Genomic DNA, 23,324 nt, shown 5'->3' with positions numbered 1-23,324 from the left:
TTAGATAAATATTTGGATCATCTCAATAGATTTCTGTAAAATAGGTTAAAATTGTTTGTACATGTCGTATTTAGTCTAATCCAACACGATTTATTTATTAAACACGTTATGTCAATTTTCATCATCCTAAGCTCGTTTTTTATTTTAAAAAATTTAAAAGTAATTTATTGGAATAAGATGAATCAAGAAAGTGTAGTTTTACAATGGTAAACAAAAAGGATAAGGGTGAACTTTAATGGCCCACATTCGAGCATATAGTAATTCAGAAGACTTAAGAAAATTTTATAAAAAAATTATTTTTCTGCGCATCAGTTATTGATATGTTGAAAAATATAAAATTTAAAAATTAAATTTAAACAAAATTGATAAAATAAATCTTATATATAAAATTATAAATAAAATTATAAGAGAGTTTTGCAACTCATAATCTCTACGTACACACTATGACACCATACTTATTTTTTTTAAAATTATTTTAAATTTTTTTATTTTATTCTTTCTAAGCTAATTGAGTTATTCTATCCACATCCATACACTACATATTTAGTAATAGAAAAAAATTAAAAATTAAAAAAATTATATGTAGCGTGAAAATGATGAATTTTAACATATAACACCACTCAATTCACAATAGCAAATGCCTAGACAAGATTTATTGCACACTCAAAACATTTCAAATTGAAACTCAAATAACAATATTTTGATATATCACGTCAAATATTAAAGTCAAAAGACTGGCGCACGTTAGCAGGTCATGTGTGTTGACTCGGAGTAAACTAAACGGTAACGAAACCATGGAACTGGAAATTAGCTTTCAAACTTTCTTAAAATTTTGTTTGTCTGAATTGTGATTTAAAATGAGAGAGACAGATATTTACGATAGATCTTATATTATTTATAATTATTATTCTTATCAATTTTTGGGGATGATTATAAAATATTGTAATCATAGATTCTAAAATCCGGAGTAGAAATTTGAATTCATCCTTTAGATCCAAAACCCTCAGCTATACGCAGCGCACGTATCATTTTGTAATCGAGAATGGCAACCGTAGTCTGCGATTATCGGTTCCTCCTCCTCCTTGCTGCCTTGGCCTTCATCTACATCCAGGTACCCTTTCAATTTCAAAGACGCATTCCCAATTTAGACGAAATTTCACGCCCAAAGTCCATCGCTTTGTCGCTTTGTTATCACTAATTTTTCTTTGTTGATCAAACGGATTTGCTGAACGCTGAATAGGAAGGTTGTTGGTGAACTATTTTTTTTTTCTCAGATTATTTTTATTGGATGCAAAATTTCGGTTTCGGAAAGTTTACGTTAAGTAATAATTTTCTAATAAGTCACATGGTTTTGTTGTTGTTGCTGTTTTTTTCCCGTGCTTCGAGTAGATGCGGCTGTTCGGTATGCAATCGGAATATGCCGACCGCCTTGCTGCCGCGGTGCGTGTCTAACCGTGTTTCATTTCAAACTGTGTATTATGTGATTCTTACAGGTTATTTTTTGGGCATTTCTTTCACTTCATTTGTTTTGGACAGGTTGAATCAGAGAGCCATTGTACGAGTCAAATGCGATTGCTAATTGATCAAATAAGCATGCAACAAGGTCGAATTGTGGTCCTTGAAGGTGGGTTGGGTTGATTTGGTTCAGTCTCTTCTAGTAATCGACAGAGGTAGCTGTAAGTAAAGTAATTTGATGGCTGAAGTGTGAATTACCAAGATTTAAAAAAAAAAAAAAAAAACTTAAATTGCATGGTTAAATTTTTACAAAGCTTTATCGAGTAATTAGTAAGTCTAGATCATTGGATGAGTTCCCAAGTTGTAATTTGTGCTGTTGTGTTGCTATGATTGTCGGGGTCGATTTTGCATAATAGCTTGACATATCAATGGAAAATTTGATATATGCAATCGGTTGTCTAAATCATTGAATGAGTTCCCAAGTTTTCTAGTAATGACAAATGATAACTGTTGTCAGTATCTATCTGGAGAAGTATGGTCTAATCCTCAACGTTGTTACTTTTTCTAAAAATGAAGAAGCTTCTTTCCTAGGTTGTAGTCCAGGAAAGAGTATGTTCCTTTACCTCAATTCCTTTCTCTCTCTTTAACTGGTGGCTTAAAATTCAAAGAATTATTGTTACTTACTCTTTTTTTTTTTTTTTTATAAGTATGTTACTTACTCTTGTAAGACTGCTACTATTTCAGAAGAAAGTAAACGCCGAGAACTAGAGTGTGGACAACTGAAGGCCCTTGTTGAAGAACTTGAAAGTATGTCTTTATCAATACTGTAATAAACTCTCTTTTTACCCTCGTTTTATCTCATAATATTTCATTTGCTATGCATAACATCTGATAACCATTTCTGTTTGGAAAATTTCGTCTCATTGGATATTGATCGAGCAAGTGGTATAATGAGCCTATCACCAAGGGGCTCTTTTTATTTTTTAAACAATTTGAAGATGCTGTATAGCAAGCATGTATTGATCTTCAGGTTCTATGTTTGTTTTTTTTCAAAAGAATATGTAACCAAGCAAATCCTTCCTGGACAAATCGAACCCAATTAGTAACATTTTTTAGATGTTTATATTTTCCAAAATTTCTCAGGTTTAGCTGAAGCTTTAATTGCTGGCAATATATTATAAAGTCAAATAGCTCATTTGGAATTACAAGGGCTTCAGAGACCAGCGACTGGTGCAACAAGATTTCCCTTCTCATTTGAACCATACACTGGGGAAAAGCCCATTATTGAAAATTTTTAGTAATAGAATTATAGCTGGATATCTGCAGAACAGGGAATGAGTGTGGAAGATAATCTTGAAAGGTTGCTTTCATGTTTTATTGTGTCATTTAAGATTGCTTCCATTGTGTTATGATGGGAGAGAGATAGGCTTGGTTTTGTGTTTTTCATCCTTGAAAGATGCCGGGTAACTCTCTATACATGTTTATCTTGTATGGATTGTACACATTTATAGCCTTTGCTGCTCTACGGTCAATTGATCTTGGCTCTTTTCTTTTTGATTGGTCATCTGGTACTTATATTTTCTCCAAAATGATTGATTAAATTTGCTGCTGTAGTCTAACACATTTCTTTTTTATGTCATTATGATAATATGTAAGTGCCCTTTTGACATGATCCAAGGCACTTAGCATACTCTCTTTGTTAATTTTTCAGGGAAAGGCCTACAGAGATTGACTGACAAAGTACAGGTTAGTGTGCCTCATAACTTTGTTTCTTTTTCTCAAGTTATCACTTATAATCCTTCTAACAAGTTGTTTTGCCAAACTTATTAGGTGCCAGTGGCAGCTGTTGTGATTATGGCATGCAATCGTGCTGATTATCTGGAGAGGACAATTAAGTCCGTCTTAAAGTATGTTTCACACTTACAGCATGTGTTCCAGGTTCTTGCATTTTTTCTAAACATAATTTTACACATCTCCAGCTGACCCTCTGGCTTAATTCTCCTTTTCCCAGATATCAAAGTTCTGTTGCTTCGAAGTATCCTCTTTTTGTATCCCAGGTACATTTGTACCATTCTTTTTGCTTTGACACAAATTTAGGTTTGTCTTATGGGAATAGTTACTGCATAAATCTTACTCTAGCTATGATTTAGACGAGACTAAACAGCTCAACACGATGGTTTTCACTTTTTCCCAGGACGGATCAAATCCAGATGTTAAAAGTAAGGCTTTGAGTTATGATCAGCTAACATATATGCAGGTAATGTATGATTTTGATGTTGCATTTTTATGAGGTAAAATAAGGTGAACTTGTTTGTGCTGGTTCAAGTTGGAGTTCAGTTCACGTGGACAGGAAGCATTTCCTGCAACTGTTTAACATGCAGATGTTTTGAATCATACTATCTAATATATTATTTCAATAATTTCTTGGGTGCTTGTAAATGAGTTTGACATGGGCTTATATGTCATATAAAGAGTTGGATTTATTTAAAATGCTCTCATTACAGAGTGAGTAGAATGTTCAATCATTAGTTATATTCTTGAACACTGACTCAACTTTATTGTAGCACTTGGATTATAAACCAGTGCAAACTGAAAGGCCTGGAGAGTTGATTGCATACTACAAAATTGCTAGTAAGTATATTTTCCTTCGTTTATAACTCATGAAAACTTCACTGCTTATGTACTTGCTTTTTCCAGGTCATTACAAATGGGCATTGGATGAATTGTTCTACAAGCATAAATTCAATCGAGTAATCATACTTGAAGGTCAATTGATTGTCTTGCTTTTAATCATACTTAGTTTTTTCTTTTTTAATTCTATCACCTCTTAGTTTGCAAAAAAAGTATATACTGATAAAGAAATGTACCTGGATACAGATGATATGGAAATTGCCCCCGACTTTTTTGATTACTTTGAGGCTACAGCAGCTCTACTTGAAAAGGATAAGTATGCATTCTGGGTGAACTCAACCTCTCGTGTGTAGGATATTAATTAGGAGTTATAGTTCCAAATTCCATAGCTTTGATTTTTGTTTTTTTTATCAAAACGTGGTAGGTCCATAATGGCTGTTTCCTCATGGAATGACAACGGACAAAAACAGTTTGTGCATGATCCATGTGAGTTCTTTTCAGAATTTCTCCCCTTTTAGTATCATTCGTGCATTATATGATTTTTCAAAGATTTCGATGATTATATGAACCAGAATTTTTCTGTACCTTTCCCTCCCTGATCTAACATCTGATGTCTCTGTAGATGCACTCTATCGTTCTGATTTCTTTCCTGGACTTGGCTGGATGCTAGCCAGATCTACTTGGGATGAGCTATCTCCAAAATGGCCGAAGGCATATCCTTGTTGGTTTAGTATATTTTTATGCTTGGATTTGACTATCCATTTATATTGATCCATCACTTTTTAACATCTTCTTTAACAAAACCTTACTTACTGGGATGACTGGTTGAGGTTGAAAGATAATCGCAAAGGTCGACAATTTATTCGTCCAGAAATTTGCAGAACATATAATTTTGGGGAGCATGTAAGTATAATGATTTACATGTTATTTTGGTTGTTGTCATCCTTTAACCTCAGGTGTACTTCTTATGCAAGCATAGATTGATTTATTTACTTGGCAAACATTTAGTGATATTTTTGCATGCATGTTTATGCATTGAAATTCTTGAAACTAGGTAGTTATGCCACCAAATCTTCCAATGTTAAAAACATTTTCCTTGCAACACCAATAGTACGGAGAAATGAAGCATATGTTTGTGTTTACCCCAAGAGGAAAACAAATTATTTTTACAAATTGATTGGAAACCGTAATTCCAGGTAGCCGCCATATGCAATACTTGTTTGCACCATTAGAAAAAGGTAGCCATATGCAAGCTCCCATTCTATCAACCACTGCCAGCAAGTATTTTATGTCCTATATACTATTGGATTTGTTTGCTGATTTGGAAGCTTTGTTTGAAAGTGACCTATTTTCAGAATTTCAAAGTGCCACTTTATGGTTGATGCTAAATGTTATGAAGCTTTCGTTGGTTCACCAATGAATATTGATGACTTCACTTAGTGATTCAACTTCTGAGTGCATGCATCCATCTTTTACAACTGTGGATTTGTGAAGTCTTTACGTGATTTCTTTCAGGGTTCTAGTTTGGGGCAGTTCTTTAAACAATATCTTGAGCCAATTAAGATGAATGATGTCCAGGTAAGTGTCAATTTCTCTCTGACTGTGATGCCTTGTTTGATTCTGTGCATGTTTTTACGTCTTCAATTTGACCTTTGCTTCTGCCTTTTCTTTCCAAAAGATTGATTGGAAGTCAATGGATTTGAGCTACCTGATGGAGGTAAAAAATATCTTAGTTCTTTTTGAAGTGGCTGTGTCCTTCATTACACTCATGGTCAAAAAATTTCTTTCAACCTTCAGGACAAGTTCACAAAACATTTTGCTGACACTGTGAAAAAAGCTAAACCGATTCAAGGAACTGATGTTGTTCTGAAGGCATATAATATAGATGGTGATGTACGTATAGAATACAAAGACCAGTTCGCGTTTGAACGCATCGCCCGCCAATTTGGAATTTTTGAAGAGTGGAAGGTCGTTCCTCACTGTTATTGTATACCTTACCTTTCTTTTGCACTATTACTAGGAATAAAATGTTTTGTTTTATATGAATGCAGTGGGTGATATTTGGATAACTCATGTTTCTTCAACACTCATGCAAGTGGTAGAGCTTTCAGTTATAACAGTAGGAAATGGCTCGGTTATCTGGCTGGATAAATAATTGCGCATGATCATTATTATATAATTGAGCACATAAATTTCACCCAGTTGCCATGTAAAGCTAGAATCACAGAATTTGCAATGTTGTGAAACTAGAAACTTACATCACATATAATCTAAGGGGAAAAAACTCAGGTTGACATAAGAAAATAATGATAAAGTTGCATGATCTCTCTACACACGCAGACACACATACAAATGTGATACTTGTATTATAGCACATTAACAGCTACAAGATACAATCTGAATTATTCAATGATCAGGCGTCGTTTTGTTATTGTAAATGTGCTTGTAATATCTTTGTTTGAAACCGTTTTATCCAGCATTTCATGTAAAAAAAAACCGTTCTTGCTTTTCCGAATTTTCCAGGATGGTGTACCAAGGGCTGCATATAAAGGAATAGTTGTTTTCCGATACCAAACCTCAAGGCGTGTATTCCTCATTGGTCCAGATTCCCTCAAACAGCTTGGGATTGAAGGTGCTTGATGCAAAAACAGGTTCGTGTAATGACCATGCTGTATACTATTGTTTGTACTGGACTACCATCAACTTTGTCACTTGAAACTTTTTAACAAAATAGAGTGGAATGGAAGGTAATGATGAGTAAATTTGCTTCGATTTCATTTTAGAGCAAAATAACAGAAAGTTCTGATTGATTATTTGCATGAATAATTTCTCATATTTTAATGAACAGAGTTTATGAGGGAAGTATGGTTTACACTGGCAAGCTCTGAGGTTCAGGCAAAAGGATTGATTTTGAAGCAGACGGTCCACTCATACAATTAGATAATCAATATCATTTACGCTAAAGGTTCTGGCCCCGAGTTCACAGGCTGAGTTTCTAACAGCTATATCTATAATTGTCACACTTAACTTAATGTAGCATACACCAAACTTATGTGCTCGTCAAGGTGGTATTCTCCCTAGTGTAAACATATACAGATGGTCCTAATTTTGGCAAGTTGATGCTATGGGCCCATGGATTTTGTTAACTCTTCAGTTTTTATTACTGCTTTTGTTTTCTTGGAAGAATAGCCACTGCAAGAGTGTGTAACTCTAATATTTGACGTGTCTTGTGTAAATAGAGTTACTATTCGGCAGATCTCAAATTACTCTTTTGATACTGCAAATGGATCTCAGCATGATAGATTCAGTAAAGGAATCAAGCCAATATAGTAGGAGGGGTGAGGCTTGAAAGAGGATAATCCAACAAAATCTCTTTACATGAGGTAATGGAATTAAGGGTGGTTATGATTTGGTTATACCTTAATGCTTTTAAATGTTGCCCTTTTGTTTTATTGGCTCTGGAACATTGCCGGTGGTGGCGAGTAGATTGACAAAGCAAGAAGATGACCATATTCTTTCCTTTCTACTTTGAGTTCACCGGACATGGCAGCCACCTTCGCCCTGCATGTTACTTCATCACCGAGAGGCTTTTATGGCATATGTCGGGCTGTCTTTTGGCGGAACGCTATTGAAATCAACAGGAAAATAAAATAAAAATCTACTAGGACCATCATGGCTTCAACACATAATATGATCTCAAATTCATAAAATCGACTTAAAGATAATATAAAATCATCTTTAATCACTAATCAACACTGAATCGATTGACTATAAAATAGAATAAATGGATGGTTTCTGGGTCCATAAATCACCAACGCAAACCCAATATGGTTAAGAAATCACTAGCAAACAGAAGAATAAGAGGTGTGGGCTGAGGACCCATGTAGTTATGCCAGAATATCTAAATTATATTGCAAAATCTAAGTAAGGTAAAAATAAATACAAGGGAGGAAAAATTGTGACCAACGGTGTGGTCTCGATCCCATATTTTCTTAGTTAATAGATTGTTATATTGGCCAATGAGAGGACCATCTCGCAAGTGCGCTTTAAATGAGACACAAAATTTTTATATGGTCTTATTTCATCTCATCTCATTTTATTTACAAATATAATTCAAATATAAAATTTGTAAATTAATCATTATAACTTTTTTTAAACTAATTATTACAATTTTTTCAAACTTTCAAATAAAAAATAATTTTAACTTTTTCAAATCCTCAAATAATAATATTATAAAACTATATTATTACAATATTTTAATTTTGTAATATTTTTTATCCAATATTTTCTCTCTCATTTTTCAAAACTTAAAAAATACTCAACTCAAATTATTTTACTACTATTCACAAAATTCTTATCTCATTTTACTCTCAAACAAGCCGCATGTTGGAAGTGCAACGAGAGGATTGCACAAATTGTCTCTAATAAGTTTGAGTGAAATGTAGAGTCTAAGTTTAAAGTTAGAATTTAGCTTTGATATAAAGAGATAAATTTAATTATTCCAATTATATCTTAACAAAGTATGATAGGTCATGGTAGCAACAAGTGAGGTGCATCTTATTGGAGAGACCTATAATACTCAGACCAACAAAGTTTTCACCTAACCCATTTAAAAAAGAAAAATGATAGCTGCAGTCATGAGTGCATAAACGTCATATAATCACTTTAAAAAAAGTGAATAACTACGAGACCTACACTAAAAAAAATTAATTTTTTTATAATAAACTCTACTATTTTTCAAAATGACTGCATGCCGCTTGTGTATTCTACAACTGTATGTAACATTACTTTTTAAAAAATTGACATGTATTCTTAAAGCAAGTGAAAATCACTTATATTTTAAACGGAGGAGTGAAAAAGATATTTCAAATTAAACTTTTAAAAAATTATATGCTTAGGATATGTTTAACAAACGTTTGTAATCGAGTTTTTTCTACTTGTAAATTGGTGTAAAAAGCATTTCGTTCATACTATCAACATGATAAGTCTTGATACGTAAGAAATTTAAAAATTTAAAATTTTTTTATAAATCAAAACTTACCATATGAGTAGTAAGAAGGGTGCGTTGGCTTCCAAATAAAATTTTTCTATGTCATTTATGTAGACGTTTGAAATAAAATTTGTCAGCTGTTTATAGAGATGTCGGCCTTGGGGAATCAAAACTAAAGAGGGGTCAACCAATGATCAGGCCATACCTGATCAGGCAAATCCTCTTCCAAGGACAAGAGAACTAAAACACGTACACCCAAACAGTCCGTCCCCTTAAACCCTCGAGTTCGTTGCTCTCCGAAATGTTGATAGTTAAAACCTAACATATTGCCTGCCTCTCTCTCTTTCTCTCTCTCAGTACGGTGAAGCAACCGGCAATGGCTTCCGTTGTGTCAACCATTAAGCAAAAGAAGAAGAAAGCTAAGCACAGCGTCTCTCTGTCAGACCTGAAAACCCTAGGCCACCAGCTTCTCTCCTCCCGGGCCCATATCAACAATCTCCCTCTCCTTCTATCCTACGTCTCCCCCACCTCCCCTCCTCCCTACGCCCTCGAATCCCTCCTCTCCCTCCAATCATTCTTCACCCCTCTCCTTCCTTCCCTCCCCCCTCTTCTTCTTCTTCTTCCAAGCCCTCCGCACCCGATCTCCAGGACGATCCTGACTTCATCTACCGCACCTGGCTCCGCTCCAAGTTCGACCATTTCGTCCGTTCTCTAATTGATCTCGCTGTCTCGCCGGACTCCGATGAAACTCTTAAAGTCAGTATTTTATTCGCCAACTTATTCCGTTAACTTTTGGGTTTTTGTTGTAATTTTGTTTTGTTGCTTGATTGTCTAAATCAGGGTGTGTGTCTGTGTTTTATAATTTTTTGGGATCTTTGTGAATATAGGAGGTTGTGTTGGATACGATAATGGAGTTTGTGAAGGTGGGAAACTGTGGGAGGTTTCATTCAGCTATATACCACAAGTTATTGCATGCTATTGTAAGTTGTTTTACCACTTTTCCGGCAGCATAAATTGTACGCTGCATTGTCTCTGTGGCCTTGCATGTGTTTTCTGAGGTTTTAAGTTGTCTTTATTGTGTTAGATTAGTTAATGTATGCGTCTGTATCGTTTCTTGCAGGTCTATTCTTCAATTTCTATTTATTTCTTGATAGACTTGCTGGTGTCGAACTACTTCAAGTATATCGATGTACGGTATGACCCCTTTCTGCGACTGCTTGTTAATTTCGTTTTTAGAGATATGATGCCATGATTTAAATCTCAGCAACACATGGGATTTGATATGATCTTGATTGTGTCTATGTGATCAGTTCTGTTCTGACTTCTTAGACAGGCTGTTTCTAGTATTACATAAAAGTAATCATAATTCTTATCTTCTGTTTTTTTAGTGTGTTTTTGTTTGGGATAGGCATGAATGAAATGCAAAAACATGTTATGGTTGATTGTGATTTTTCTAAATTGTGGTTATTATTTCTGCTTGCAGTTATTTTACGTACATTAGCCTGGGAAAAATTTCTAGAACTCTGGAGGCAAAAGAAATCTCTGGTACTTCTCCTGCCATGCTCCTGGTTTGGAAATTATTCTGCTAACTTCATCTAACTCTGTTCTTTTTTTTTTTTTTTTTTTTTTTTTTGGTGGGAGGTTGGGGGCGCAGTTTTGCCTGTCACTTTATTAATTGTCTTCCTTTCTAAATGACAGATGTGAATGAAGATAGTATTGATGAGAGTCATTCAAGATCAAGGTCAGGATTTACTATGTACAGTTTCTTGTAGCAACTGCCAATCAAGTATAGGTGTCTCTGGGCTATGCCTATTATTTTCATCAATAAAACCCTTCACTACTAATCCCAAAAAAATATTTTTACCTTCAACAAAAGGTATATATATATATATATATATATATTTTCTTTTCTTTTATGAGTTATTTTGGATGGTATAATCTTGTTTACAATCCGAATTCTTTCATGCAGATTAATTTGCTTTTTTTTTTTTTGATAAGTAAATGGTAGAATAAATAAGAATAGGCAAAGCCCAGGTATAAAAGGTGGTATACAAGAGATAAAACCTATCTAGTTGCTAAAAAAGAAAAAAAGAAAATCATGTACATTTAGGCTATTAAAATCTATAGCAATAGCCCAAAGAAGTAAGGCACGGAAAAATAAAATTCTAAGATCCTCTATTGTCCGCTCCTTATCTTCAAATGTCCACTCACTACGCTCCTACCATATACACCACATAATACAAATAGGAACCATTTTCCACGCAGCTTTGATTTGTGGAGCACCACCCGGCAATACCCAGCTAGCCAAAACTCTACCACTGTAGTAGACATCACCCAATTTAACCCTAATCGAATGAACACTTTGCTCCACAGTGCTCTAGCTGTCTCACAGTGTAGCAAAAGATGATCCACTGTCTCGTCAGCTTTCTTGCACATACAACACCATTATGGAATAAATACCCGGCGCTTCCGCGGATTATCAGTGGTCAAAATCTTACCCAAAGCCGCTGTCCAAGTGAAAAATACTGCTTTTGGAGGTGCCTTATTCCTCCACAATCCTCTCCAAGGAAAATACGTGTTTGGAAGCAAAGTAAGGGACTTATAGAAGGAGCGAACTGAAAAAACACCCTTACTTGCCGGATTCCACCACAGTTTATCTTCTCTCAATCCAGACATTATCGTAGAGTACACACGACTGAAAAACGCCTCAAAACTGTTTAGTTCCCAGTCTTGAGCTGCTTTACTAAAGGTGACATTCCAATGGAGTTGATCCCCTGAACGAACCATGAGATCTGCCACTGAAGCCTCTTGATCACATGCCAAACGAAAAACGGAAGGAAAGACTTCCGCTAGAGCCTCCTCCCCACACCAAATGTCCCTCCAAAATTTTATACGAGTGCCCTCCCCCACCAAGAATTTAGTATGACAAGAAAACACCCCCCAACCACGTCGTATGTGCTTCCAAACCCCCACCCCATAGGACCCATTCCCTCATAGAGCTTCTGGTTCCAAGTTGTATCTCCAAAGCCATTTCCCAAGCAATGCCCGATTAAAAGTTCTTAAAATCTTTATCCCCAACCCACCTGAAGGAATTGGTCTGCACACCTATCCCAACTGACTAGGTGAAACTTGAATTCATTTCCCATCCCACTCCATAAGAAATTCCGATAAAGTTTTTCGATTCGTGCCGCCACACTAGTTGGAATTGGAAATAAAGATAGAAAGTAAGTTGGCAAGTTAGAGAGAGTACTCTTGATAAGAGTCACCCATCCTCCTTTTGACAAATACAGTCTCTTCCACCCAGCCAATCTTCGTTCTATTTTCTCAATAACTGTGTTCCAAATAGACAAAGCCAGTGAAGCAGCCCCCAATGGTAACCCCAAATATGTCATAGGGAGAGAAGCGACCTTACACCCAAGAGTGTTAGCCAACTGCCGAGAGATGCTGACGTTCTCCACAGGCACTAACTTTGATTTATCGAAGTTAACTCTCAAACTTGACGCTGCTTCGAAACAAAAAAGAAGCGCCTTCAGTGCCCTAAGTTGGTCTTGCTTTGCATCACAGAAAATTAAAGTGTCATCTGCAAATAATAAGTTGGAGACCGAGGTGAGCCCCCTCTGTGGATCACCCACTGAAAAACCAGCCATAAAACCATGACTAACCACAGATTAATTTGCTTTTGTGTGAAGTTCTTTTGGAATTTGATATTCTTCTTGCACTCACCATGGGTTCATCGTCTATGCCATTTTCTGTTAAATTTTCCTACTGGGCATGTTTTAGAAATAGAAACATATGGATATGAGACTAAATTCTAGTGTTTTTTTGTACAAAATATCTCTCTTTCTAGTACACCAATGTTTCCGTTGTATAACTATTGAATTTATTGGATAAAAGTATACTTTTCTTGCAGCATGGAGGTTTTCCTTCAGAACATACATTATATTATCTCACGTGTGCCTCATATGGAAGGCTTAGATGAAAAATCTGATTACGAGATGTGGAGCAGATCAGGTGATTTCTTGCTGGTTACCCTAGGAGCTTCTTCTTGTGGTTTTAGTTTTCTTCAATTAAATGATGTATTTCTCCAATCATTATGTGTCTAGCCAATCCTTGATTATGACTTATAATCAGTTGCAGTACATAAGCACTGTCGACATTCTGTTCCTTTTTTATGTAAGTAATAATCATTTTATTATGTAAAATGCTAAAGGCGCATTCCGAGAAATGTCCAGCATTTTGTTGTAACAACCTGGATGGACTTGAGAAGATGAAAGTACTTATTGATAATTTTCCTTTGAAACTTTTTGCTCAATTAAGTTTTGAGTTTGTTAGTTCCTTACTGATTAAGATTCTTTTCTAAAGGAAACGATGGTAAGGAGCTATCTGGGAATTCAAAAGCAGAAGATAAAAAGCTCCTGACTGAGAAGTCTAACAATGATGTATGTGATCATGTATTCACCCGTGCAGGCTCTTGAATATTTTACTTCTAAAATAATCCTAATTGCTCTATTAATTATCTCTTAATAATTCTTTTACAACACTGTTTAGGTGTTGGCTGCAGCCAAAATTGCAAAAAGGATGAAACTAAAATTTACAAAAGCCTGGATTTCCTTTCTTAGGTTACCGCTTCCACTTGATGTGTACAAAGATGTAAGACTCAAACCACTCATTGCATTATATTTTGGTTGTCTTCAAAATACAGGAAAATATGCTGTTTCTGGCTGGTCTTGAGGTCAGGCTCCAGCCAAAAATCCTTGCCATGCAAATTTGGATGCTCAAATCCTAATAGGTTTTCATTTCATTGATTGAGCCCACCAATGAAGATTGCGGTTGTAACCTTTTCTTTCCCCCAATGAAAATCTAAGCAAAAATGTTTACTTTTGCACAATTTTTATGATTGGATATAATTTCATTTCTCATGGCAATAGTCTTTTGACAAAATGATGTGTTCTCCTCTATTAGTGGTGGAGGCTAAGGTCTAGGTTTTAATATATGGATTCACGGGGTGCTTTTACATATGGAATATAATTTATGAGTTTGAGTTATGATAATATACTTGGTTTCTGGTAATTGCTATTTCTCCCACCCTCTCTATCTGTGTTTATTCCCACCTTCTTATTTCTTTCTTTTCAAATTTGCTTCCATATTTTCTGAACTGCTTACCTTTTGATGTTCAGGTTCTTGTTAGTCTTCATCAGGTTGTCATTCCTTATTTGTCTAATCCTATCATGTTATGGTAAACTTACATACTGATTTGTATAATATTGTTTCGTACTTTACTTCTTCAGTCTCTCTCTTCTGAATGGTGAGCTTGAGTCTGATTTACTACCTGACATCGTGCAGTGATTTTTTGACGAGATCATATGACATTGGTGGTGTTGTCAGTGTCATGGCTCTTAGTGGCCTCTTCATCCTCATGACACAATATGGATTGGAGTACCCTAACTTTTACGAAAAGCTTTATGCTTTATTGGTCCCTTCTATCTTTATGGCCAAGCATCGGGCAAAGTTTTTTCAGGTAATGCAAAGTGTTCATCATTGAGCTTGAAGTAAACAATTTTTTACCAGCCAAGGATTTTTTTTGAAAAAAAATGGAGTAAAAAAGTGAAAAAATGAATTTGAATACATGATATCATAAACTTGGCCACTTATGTGATACTGGGGAATTAGGTTGAGTTTGATATGATTTATAGATTTCTTGATTTGGTGCCATGGTAGCAGCTGTCTTTATGCAGGACAAACAGAATTGAGAAGAAATTAGGAAGGAAAAGAGAAATAAGAAAGATTAGAGAGGAAAAAAAGAGCCAAGATAGGAAAAAGAAAACCCTGGAGAAAGAAAGGGGGAGGGGGAGATAGAAAATCACTTCATCAATATTTTAATTCATTCAATAACTTGTTGACTCTTAAGAGTACAAAAGGCCCTTAAATAGACTTAAAAATAGATATAAGTAGAGCTTTTTAAACTCCTAAAAAAATAAAATTCCATTCCTAGTTGAACTTTGGCTGTCTAATCTTAATTGAACTCTTCAAAACAAAATAACAACTCTTAAAATTAATAACCAAATTTTATTAAAACTCTTCGTACATGTCCTTCAGGAATATTTATTTTTTGAGTTGAAAACTTTAGCACATCTGATTTTATTTTCTTTTCTTTGAACCTTAAGTGGATATTTGACATTTGTCATCGATTCTACTAAGCTTCCTATCATTGGGGTTGAATTTCTATACATCAATTTTGGGGGCTTAGCTGCTTTGGAAGTAGAGTAAATACAGTCAGACTTCATGGAAATTTTTTACTAAACAAATGCACAGAAATCTTTTAAGCAAATATTGAAGATAAAAGAAGATATACTTTAAGGTGGTTGAAAATTGTTTGGGAAAAAAAAGATCGGTGTATGTTTTATCTTGAGCCATTGGTTATTTTCTAAGTGAATACTATGTATCTTCTGCAGCTTCTCGATTCTTGCCTAAAATCTCCACTTCTCCCAGCATATTTGGCAGCTGCTTTTGCTAAGAAACTGAGTCGGCTGTCTCTTTCAGTTCCTCCTTCAGGAGCGTTGGTTATTATAGCTCTGGTTCACAATCTTTTACGGAGACATCCTTCAATCAACTGTTTGGTGCACTGGGTAGCAATTACAATCTTCCCATCATTGTTTCTTGCTTCAATGTATCCATTATCCATTTGATCTTGGTGCAAGTGGGGATTGGAAGGCTCTATAATGAGTGGACTTGTAGATATGATTTTATGTTTGTGAATGACATAGATTTGCAACTTCTTTGCTTGTTTTGTGAATTGTTTTTTCCCATGATTGTTGCTTAATGCACAGATACCTAAATATACCATGTCTGCATGAAAATTATTAATAGACTGGATAGTCTTCAGGAGTTGCCTGTAAGTACTGTTTTATTAATAGAATTTTGATGGAAAGATCTAAACAGAAGAAGATAGGTCTCCTGGTAATTAATGATTAATAGAAGGTATTAGATTGGGCTTATTGGGGAACAATATCATGGTTTCAGTACACAAAGGATTTTTGCTTAGATATAAAAAATTTCCGTATCTGATTTGATTGATTACTGATGCAAAGAAAATTCACAGGTGGAACATGTACTAAACATGTTACAATAGAATTAGACTAGTTCCTTTTTTTTTTTTTTTATCCCCCTGTACTTTTTCAATGGCGAAAGCCTAAAATAATTTGACCAAATTGGATTTGGCTACTCTGATTTTCACTTTCTAAAATTTGGTGACTAATTGGATGATTTGACCCTGTTTCTTCTGACTCTTTAAATAGCATCTTGATTACAAGTTCCACTAATCTTATCTCTTATCACGCTTGCCAATGGTTTCTATAATTTTTTCGTGCTCCATAGGAAAAAAACTGAATTAGTTAAGTCTGTGCAGGAGGATGGTGATGAAACTGCAAAAGATAATGCAGAAGGTGACTCTGGAACTGGATCAGATATTTCCAGTAGGAAGCCAGGCATGGATTGCTTTAACAGCGAGGAAAGTAATCCTATAAAGTCCAATGCCATGAGTAAGTATCTCTTTTTCAACTCTCTGGCCCATTTACTGCCATCAGCCAAACCCCACATGTAGTTTCCATTAAATTGATAAATCTGATCAGATATATTTGGGTCATAGGGATTTGAATTTCCTAACCAACCAAAAATAGAAAATTTCAAAGATTGGAAATAAAGAAAATTAAATAAGACGTTCTAAAACGAATGTAAATACTTAAATAAGGCTATTCATTTTACTGGTAAAAAAAAAGACTTAAATACGGATAGGTGAGAAGGACTTAAACATAAAATGCATAAAAATGTCGTTGGAATGAATAAGGGCTAAAAAAATGCAATAGCAGGGGAGTTTTGTCTATAAAAGAGCCCAAATGGGTTCGTCTTTGAGGACGCTATAGTAATTTCGTTTTGACAGGTCATGTGCCCTGTCAATCTCCTCAGATCAGAAGTTGTGGCTGCTTTAAGTTTGTTCCTTAATCTAGGCTCTTTATTTTTGCTAAATTAATCTAGGCTCTTTTACGAGCTGAACTATTGAGCTTTCACCTGAATGTCTGTCTATACATTCCACATTAAATATACTTCTGGATGCTACCAAATTGTGGCCTCATAAAATAGAACTATATGAAACTACTGTTTCCTTTGTTTTGCTTTCAAGGCTTAAACCTCTTTCTTTCTAATCTACTTAGTACTGTCATAAAAAAAAAAAAAAAAAAAAAGGTACTGTCAGGTTTTTTATCAAAAAAAAAAAAAAAAAAAAAAAACTCCTAGGGGTTGGCTCAAGTGATAAAGGTCTTGGTCTTGGTGGTATGCTCCCTCCAAGGTCCAAGGTTCGAATCTCACTGCAAACAATCTCTAGGGGTCATTGGACTGGGGGATTTTTCCTTTGAATTAACTGAGGTGCACTTCTGGGAAACTCCTTGTTGAGGGCCTATGCACCAATGTTTTGAATACCGTACCGAAAGCCGTACCGGTCAAGGCATTGAACGAAATATTTCGATACTAGTACCGTTTTGTGTACCGTTTCGGGATAATATTTCAGTACCGATACCGTTTCGGTACCGGTACCGGTTTGTGTACCGTTTCGGAATAATTTATACCTGGATAAAATATATATATACAAGCATTAACTGTATTCCAAAATAACAACAAAATAAGTCATAAACTCAATACTTCTTAATACAAGTCTTAAGTTTTAAGTTACAACTAACATAAAGTTATAAACACCAACATTATCATGATAAAATCATTAACGTCACCACGTCATCAAACATATTCATTCTCATAAAAAAGATAATAAGGATCAGGATTCGACATGTTAATCAAAATATTTTCATCAACGTTATCACCGTTATCAATATCAACACCAACATTATCATTGTCTTCCTCATTTAGTAAGGCTAATGGCTCCTCAATACTTGCCCAATCCAAATTTTCTCCATCAAGAAGCTCAGATTTTTCACCCACCCATTCTTCCATCAAATCAATGTTTTCAAGATTGATTGGATCTAAAGCATCTCTTCCATTTTTTATGCTCCTGTCAAAATAAAATCAAACATAAGTAAAAATGTTATATACTTTTCAACAGTGTAAACATTAGTATTAAAAAAATTTACCTCTCTCACAGCTTCAAGTTATAACGAACAAATACTAAGTCATTCAAACGTTTATGCACTAATCTATTTCTCTTCTTCGAATGAATAAAATCAAATGTGCTCTAGTTTCTCTCACATCCAGTTGCACTACAACATTGACTTAGTACTCGAATAGCAAACCTTTGAAGCGTTGGAACCTTGCAACCAAATTGGGTCCATCATGCAACTATAACAATAATGCAATTATAAATTATTAATTAAATACAAATCAAAATAAAATAAGATAAAATTTAAAGTACAAAGTCACACTATTTAACAAATTATATTGATAAATGATAATGTCTGGATTAATCTTATCACGCTGACGGATTGCTAAAGAATGTCCAAACTCACCTACTGCATTCTTATACAAGTCAAGTTTTGCAATGATTTTGTCTTGATTATCGGGATCAAGTTTCATCTTCATAACACAACTGTTGAAGCCTCTTATAACGTCATTTTTATTTTTAAAATTGGGGCTATAGTAAATTCCAGGGTTAAGAAAACAATCCGCCGCATGTAATAGACTGTGAAGCTGCCTATCCCATCTAGAATCAATGATCCTGGTGAATGGACTGAATAAACTAACTTTGTTATTGCATCTTGTTTTTATGTTCTCTTTGATTCTTTCCATTGCATCATACAAGTATCCCATTGCAGGCTTCTCATCCTTGTCAACAAGTCGTAGAACACGAACTAAAGGCTCACTAACTTTGACAATAAATTGACATTGAGCCCAAAACTCTCTTATCGTCTAAAACGATCTCAGCTATCTCCTTCCCTATATTGCTCTTAGAATGACTTGATGTAATCCATTTATCACAAGTAAACATTTGTCTAAGTTTTTTCTTAAACAAGAGCAAGCATTGGATACTTAAAAAATTTGTTGCAAACCTTGTAATTGCAGGACGACACAAATCATGACCTTTGGTAAAGTCTTTTCTCATCAATGCCAAAACCCAACCATGGTTATAGATGAACTTTGTTATCTTTTTTGCCTTTTTTATAGTATCATCAATAAGGGAAAAATATCTTGGATCGGAAAAATTCTCCAACATTAAGTCTATGCAATGAGCTACACTTGGGGACCAGTAGAAAGAGCCATACTTCTGTTGTAACTTTTTTCCTGCAGCTTTATAACTTGCATCATTGTTCGTTATGAACTGCACAAGATTCTCAGCTCCAATTTCTTGAACAACCTCATTAAAGATATTAAACAATGTTTTAGCATCTTTTCTAAGGCTAGATGTATCAACAGACTTCAAGAACATTGTACCTCTCGGACAATAAACTAGAAAGTTGATTATTGATTGTTGCTTCTGGTTTGTCCAACCATCTGCCATTAGTGAACAACCGGTCTCATCCAAACCTTCTTAATTTGTTGCAAATAATCTTGAACCTCATTCATAACCATCTTTAACAAATTTCCTCTCAACTCATATAAAGATGGGCCCTTGAATCCTGACCCGATGGCAGTCATGGCATCGATAGCTGGTTGATAAAACTTGGATTGAGCCGCATTGAAAGGCAGATTAGCATTATACCACCAGTGTGCTACAGCCATCTTTGCTTTTACAATCATCTCATTTGAACACATAGAACTCTTAATTGAAGGTTGGGCCCTAGGAATTGTTCTTGGAGCAAAAAATCTACTCAATCCCCCCACTGACTTTCCAGTTCCAGATTCTTTCGACTTCCCCTTACCTTTTGAAAGCTGAGACTGTCCCTCCATACTATTACTATCATCAATATCATTAGATGTTAAATCTATATCGCCTCCAATCTCTGAACTTATTTTTCTTTTCTTTTCTTTACTTTTTTTCATTTCATCAAGCAACTCCTTCATTTGCCATTTTACATCTTCAGAGACCTTTTTACATGCTTCTACATCGCCTGGAATTCCAGCTAGATGATACTTCAACCGAGTGATCCCGCCACCTCTAATTACTTTATTACAATATAAACATTCAGTATTATTTCTTGCCCCTGGCACTGCACGTGCATGGGCCCATGCTGGATCTTCTGAACTTACAAGAGCAAGTGTTGGAGTTGAAGTCGTACCACCGGTTGATTGACAACTAGACATTTTTAACTATTAAAATATAAAAAATTAACACTTAATAAGTTAGCCACTAAGAAGAAACTCATCAAATCCAAATATGATTATCTTTAAAAATATATAAAAATATAATCTAAAACATCTATAAAAATACAAACAAACACTATAACAATATAATCTAAAATATCTATAAAAATATAATCTAAAACATCTATAAAAATACAAACAAACATTATAAAAATATAATCTAAAACATCTATAAAAAATTAAAACAAAAATACATTTATGATTTATTTATCAAAAAAAAAAGTAACAAAAAAATAATCAAATTTACGAAAAAATACCGGGGTGGACGGCGGCGGGCGGACGGTGACGTGCGACTAGACGGAGGAGATGACGCGGACTGCTGGCTGGCCGTCTGGGACGCAGGGGTGTGCAGCGCTGGGCTGAAGGAAATCGTCTGGAAACAGGAAACAAAGAGGCTGAAGTGAAAATGAAAAAGTGGAAACCGAAAACAGAAGCAAAACCTAAAAGTCCAAACTCCAAAGCCAATTACGAAATTGCCCCTAAGAGTTTACCAAAATTACGAAACTGCCATCAAAACCAGCTGATGAATTTTGTACCAGCCGAAATATGTGTTTAGGCAGAAATATCAAATACCGGCCGGTATAGGGATGTACTGGCCGGTACACCCGGTATTTCGGCCGGTACGGAAGGGGTATATTACTGGTAGCGGCCGGTACGGTACGGTACCAAAAACTTTTCTGTGCACCCCTGGATTAGCCAGGACATTGTTCCCTGACAGCAGGTGCCAATCAAAAAAGGTTTTTGATCACAAAAAAAAAAAAAAAAAAAAAAAACCAACTTAGTACTGTCAGGTTTGAACTTTGATTGTTTGATGACCTAAGGAGTTAGGAGACAATCAATTGTAATAGAGGTAAATGTTGAGCGATCCCGTGTATCATATAAGTGAACATCACATGGATATGTTTTTCTATGCACATTAATATCTCCTAATTCTCCTCTCCAGTTTCCATTGCATGATTTTGTTCGTTAAAAGTACTTGCACCCAATTGATAAACACATGAATATAAGTGCATGTCTGAGAGAGTGGGATTACTTTTTAGAGCATCCTCACATGTTGAAAAATATTTTTGGATCAGGAAGTTCACTTTGGGAGATTGATACCCTCCGTCACCACTACTGCCCTCCAGTTTCAAGGTGCATGCTCCAATCCTGGTCATCATACTACATATATGTGATACATGTGCATGTACTTCATAGGCGATTGTAGTTTTGTAATGGCTTTTTTCTTTTGGTGTTAGGTTTGTTTTGTCACTTGAAAATGATTTGACAGTCAGAGCTAAAACAACTGAAATGACGGTAAAAGATTTCAGCTCGGGCTCATATGCAACAATTTTTGGGGATGAGGTGACATGCTCATTTCTGAGATTCTGTCAACACAATGGAAAACTTTAATACGCCTTTTCGGATTGCATTTTTTAAGTTTTCTCAAAGCTGATCTCTTTATTTATTGCAGATGAGGCGAAGGGTAAAACAGGTTCCACTAGCATTCCACAAAGTTACTCCTACATCTTTATTCACAGAGTCTGATTTTTCTGGTTGGACTTTTAATCGTGAAGATGGCAAGGAAAAGAATGATGGCAGTGATGAGCATGAGATTACCAATGAACATGGTCGTTCTGCAAAACGACAAGTAGAGAGTTCCTGAACCAAGTGCAGTCTCTCTTGCTGGGCATGTGTACCAAAGTTCATTTTGTTTGAGTTACCATTTTCCTCTTTGGGATAGGCTTGTCTTTCTCTGCATGGGGTTGGGAATTTGGTTAAAGTCTAATTTTTTTAGCTGTATACAGCAGCCAGTTTTGACCTGCCATTTTGCCAATATCTGTTCCATATCTGTGTAATCAGCAATTTCCTTGAGATGAAGTGTGATTACAGCCAAATTGATGATAAAAAACTTACTTGTACTATGTCAAATCTTTTGAGAAGAGAATGGAAAAGTCTTCTTGCAAGCGCAAGCGCAAGCGAGTTCCCGTACCAAATCGTATACTAATGTTGGCATGTAAGGCATCTATTTAATGAAATGGTACGAATTGAAGACAAATGATTTTCATGAGACAAGATTTTTTCTCCTCTCAAAATGTTTTTTGTTTTGTTTTTCTTTTCAATAAAAAAATTCATTTTAGCATCAGTTTAGAATACATGAAATATAATTTTTGTTTAGCATCTTGCATTGTGAACTAAGATGAGCGACAAACGTGCGATCTATTTGGATCTTTGAGATTGGTGGGGGTGGCTGAGCTGAAAGACGTGATACGAACACCTTACAAGTGGTGGTTTCAGGATATTTTCATTAAATATCCCACGTGCTTTGTGAAAGAAAACTGGTGGATGAAATAAATAACATGGACATGGTTGAGGGCAGTGGGGACATACTCAAAGAACATGGAACTGGAAAAGCATCCAAAAGGTGGAGCTTCCATTGATCCATCATCCATTACTACCACTGGGCTTCTGTCATTCTAAAATAATGAAAATTCAATAACAATACCCCACCTCCCAATATATTAATTTGGCTTTAACTATCCAATAACTGCCCCTCAAAGCATCAGATCGCCTGCCTTCAACCACGTGACAACTACCTCTCTCTCATCCCAAAATTCTGAAGTTGCTATTGCTCGGATCGATATTCTTCAGGAATCTTGCCTAGATTTTGTGAGATATTAGCAATAATATATTAAGAGAGCCGCTTCACACCGGTTGGACTGATTTTTCCACAAAGATAACCCTCTATTCATCTCAAGTCATGTAGGATAAAACACTCTAAGAGAAATACATCCCACTAGAGACAATCACCTCGTGCATGCTAGCCTTCTCTTCCTCAACACCGTCTTCTACCTTCTCTTCCTTGTTGGTCTCTCTGCCCTCAGTCCGACGCCAACGCCAATGCCAACGTCAACTCTGACACAAGCATCTCAGTCCGATGCCGACTCAACCATCTCAGTCCGACGCCGAT

General features: G+C 35.5%; 2 protein-coding genes across 3 annotated transcripts; both read left to right on the top strand.

Moving 5' to 3' along the window:
- Positions 1 to 804: 804 nt before the first annotated feature.
- On the top strand, positions 805 to 7,340 carry LOC121257485 (alpha-1,3-mannosyl-glycoprotein 2-beta-N-acetylglucosaminyltransferase-like). Of its 2 annotated transcripts, XM_041158497.1 has the most exons (19): positions 806 to 1,111; positions 1,390 to 1,440; positions 1,537 to 1,624; positions 2,200 to 2,262; positions 3,167 to 3,201; positions 3,286 to 3,362; positions 3,467 to 3,512; positions 3,650 to 3,712; positions 4,020 to 4,086; positions 4,153 to 4,221; positions 4,333 to 4,402; positions 4,511 to 4,572; positions 4,709 to 4,799; positions 4,896 to 4,989; positions 5,602 to 5,664; positions 5,765 to 5,803; positions 5,884 to 6,054; positions 6,610 to 6,737; positions 6,935 to 7,340. In XM_041158497.1, the coding sequence occupies exons 1-18, from the start codon at positions 1,043 to 1,045 to the stop codon at positions 6,724 to 6,726; spliced, it is 1,335 nt and encodes a 444-aa protein (XP_041014431.1). In that variant the 5' UTR covers positions 806 to 1,042; the 3' UTR covers positions 6,727 to 6,737; positions 6,935 to 7,340. The 2 variants fall into 2 exon arrangements, with proteins under 2 accessions (XP_041014432.1, XP_041014431.1); XM_041158498.1 differs by lacking the exon at positions 1,390 to 1,440 and having other exon boundaries at positions 805 to 1,111.
- Positions 7,341 to 9,232: 1,892 nt separating this feature from the next.
- Positions 9,233 to 22,275, top strand: LOC121257482 (protein NUCLEOLAR COMPLEX ASSOCIATED 4). Its single transcript, XM_041158495.1, is given in 16 exon segments — positions 9,233 to 9,689; positions 9,692 to 9,832; positions 9,964 to 10,056; positions 10,197 to 10,270; positions 10,560 to 10,621; positions 10,775 to 10,817; positions 12,987 to 13,087; positions 13,439 to 13,515; positions 13,625 to 13,726; positions 14,254 to 14,312; positions 14,420 to 14,594; positions 15,529 to 15,702; positions 16,482 to 16,614; positions 21,451 to 21,508; positions 21,613 to 21,718; positions 21,828 to 22,275. Coding segments are annotated over 16 exon segments (1,827 nt in total). The 5' UTR covers positions 9,233 to 9,452; the 3' UTR covers positions 22,020 to 22,275.
- The last annotated feature ends 1,049 nt before the right edge of the window (positions 22,276 to 23,324 follow it).

The sequence above is a fragment of the Juglans microcarpa x Juglans regia genome, chromosome 3S (assembly GCF_004785595.1).
Source record: "Juglans microcarpa x Juglans regia isolate MS1-56 chromosome 3S, Jm3101_v1.0, whole genome shotgun sequence".
In the NCBI taxonomy this organism is placed as follows: domain Eukaryota; kingdom Viridiplantae; phylum Streptophyta; class Magnoliopsida; order Fagales; family Juglandaceae; genus Juglans; species Juglans microcarpa x Juglans regia.
Note: the sequence above shows the minus strand (reverse complement) of the source record. Positions and strands in the feature narration are given on the sequence as shown.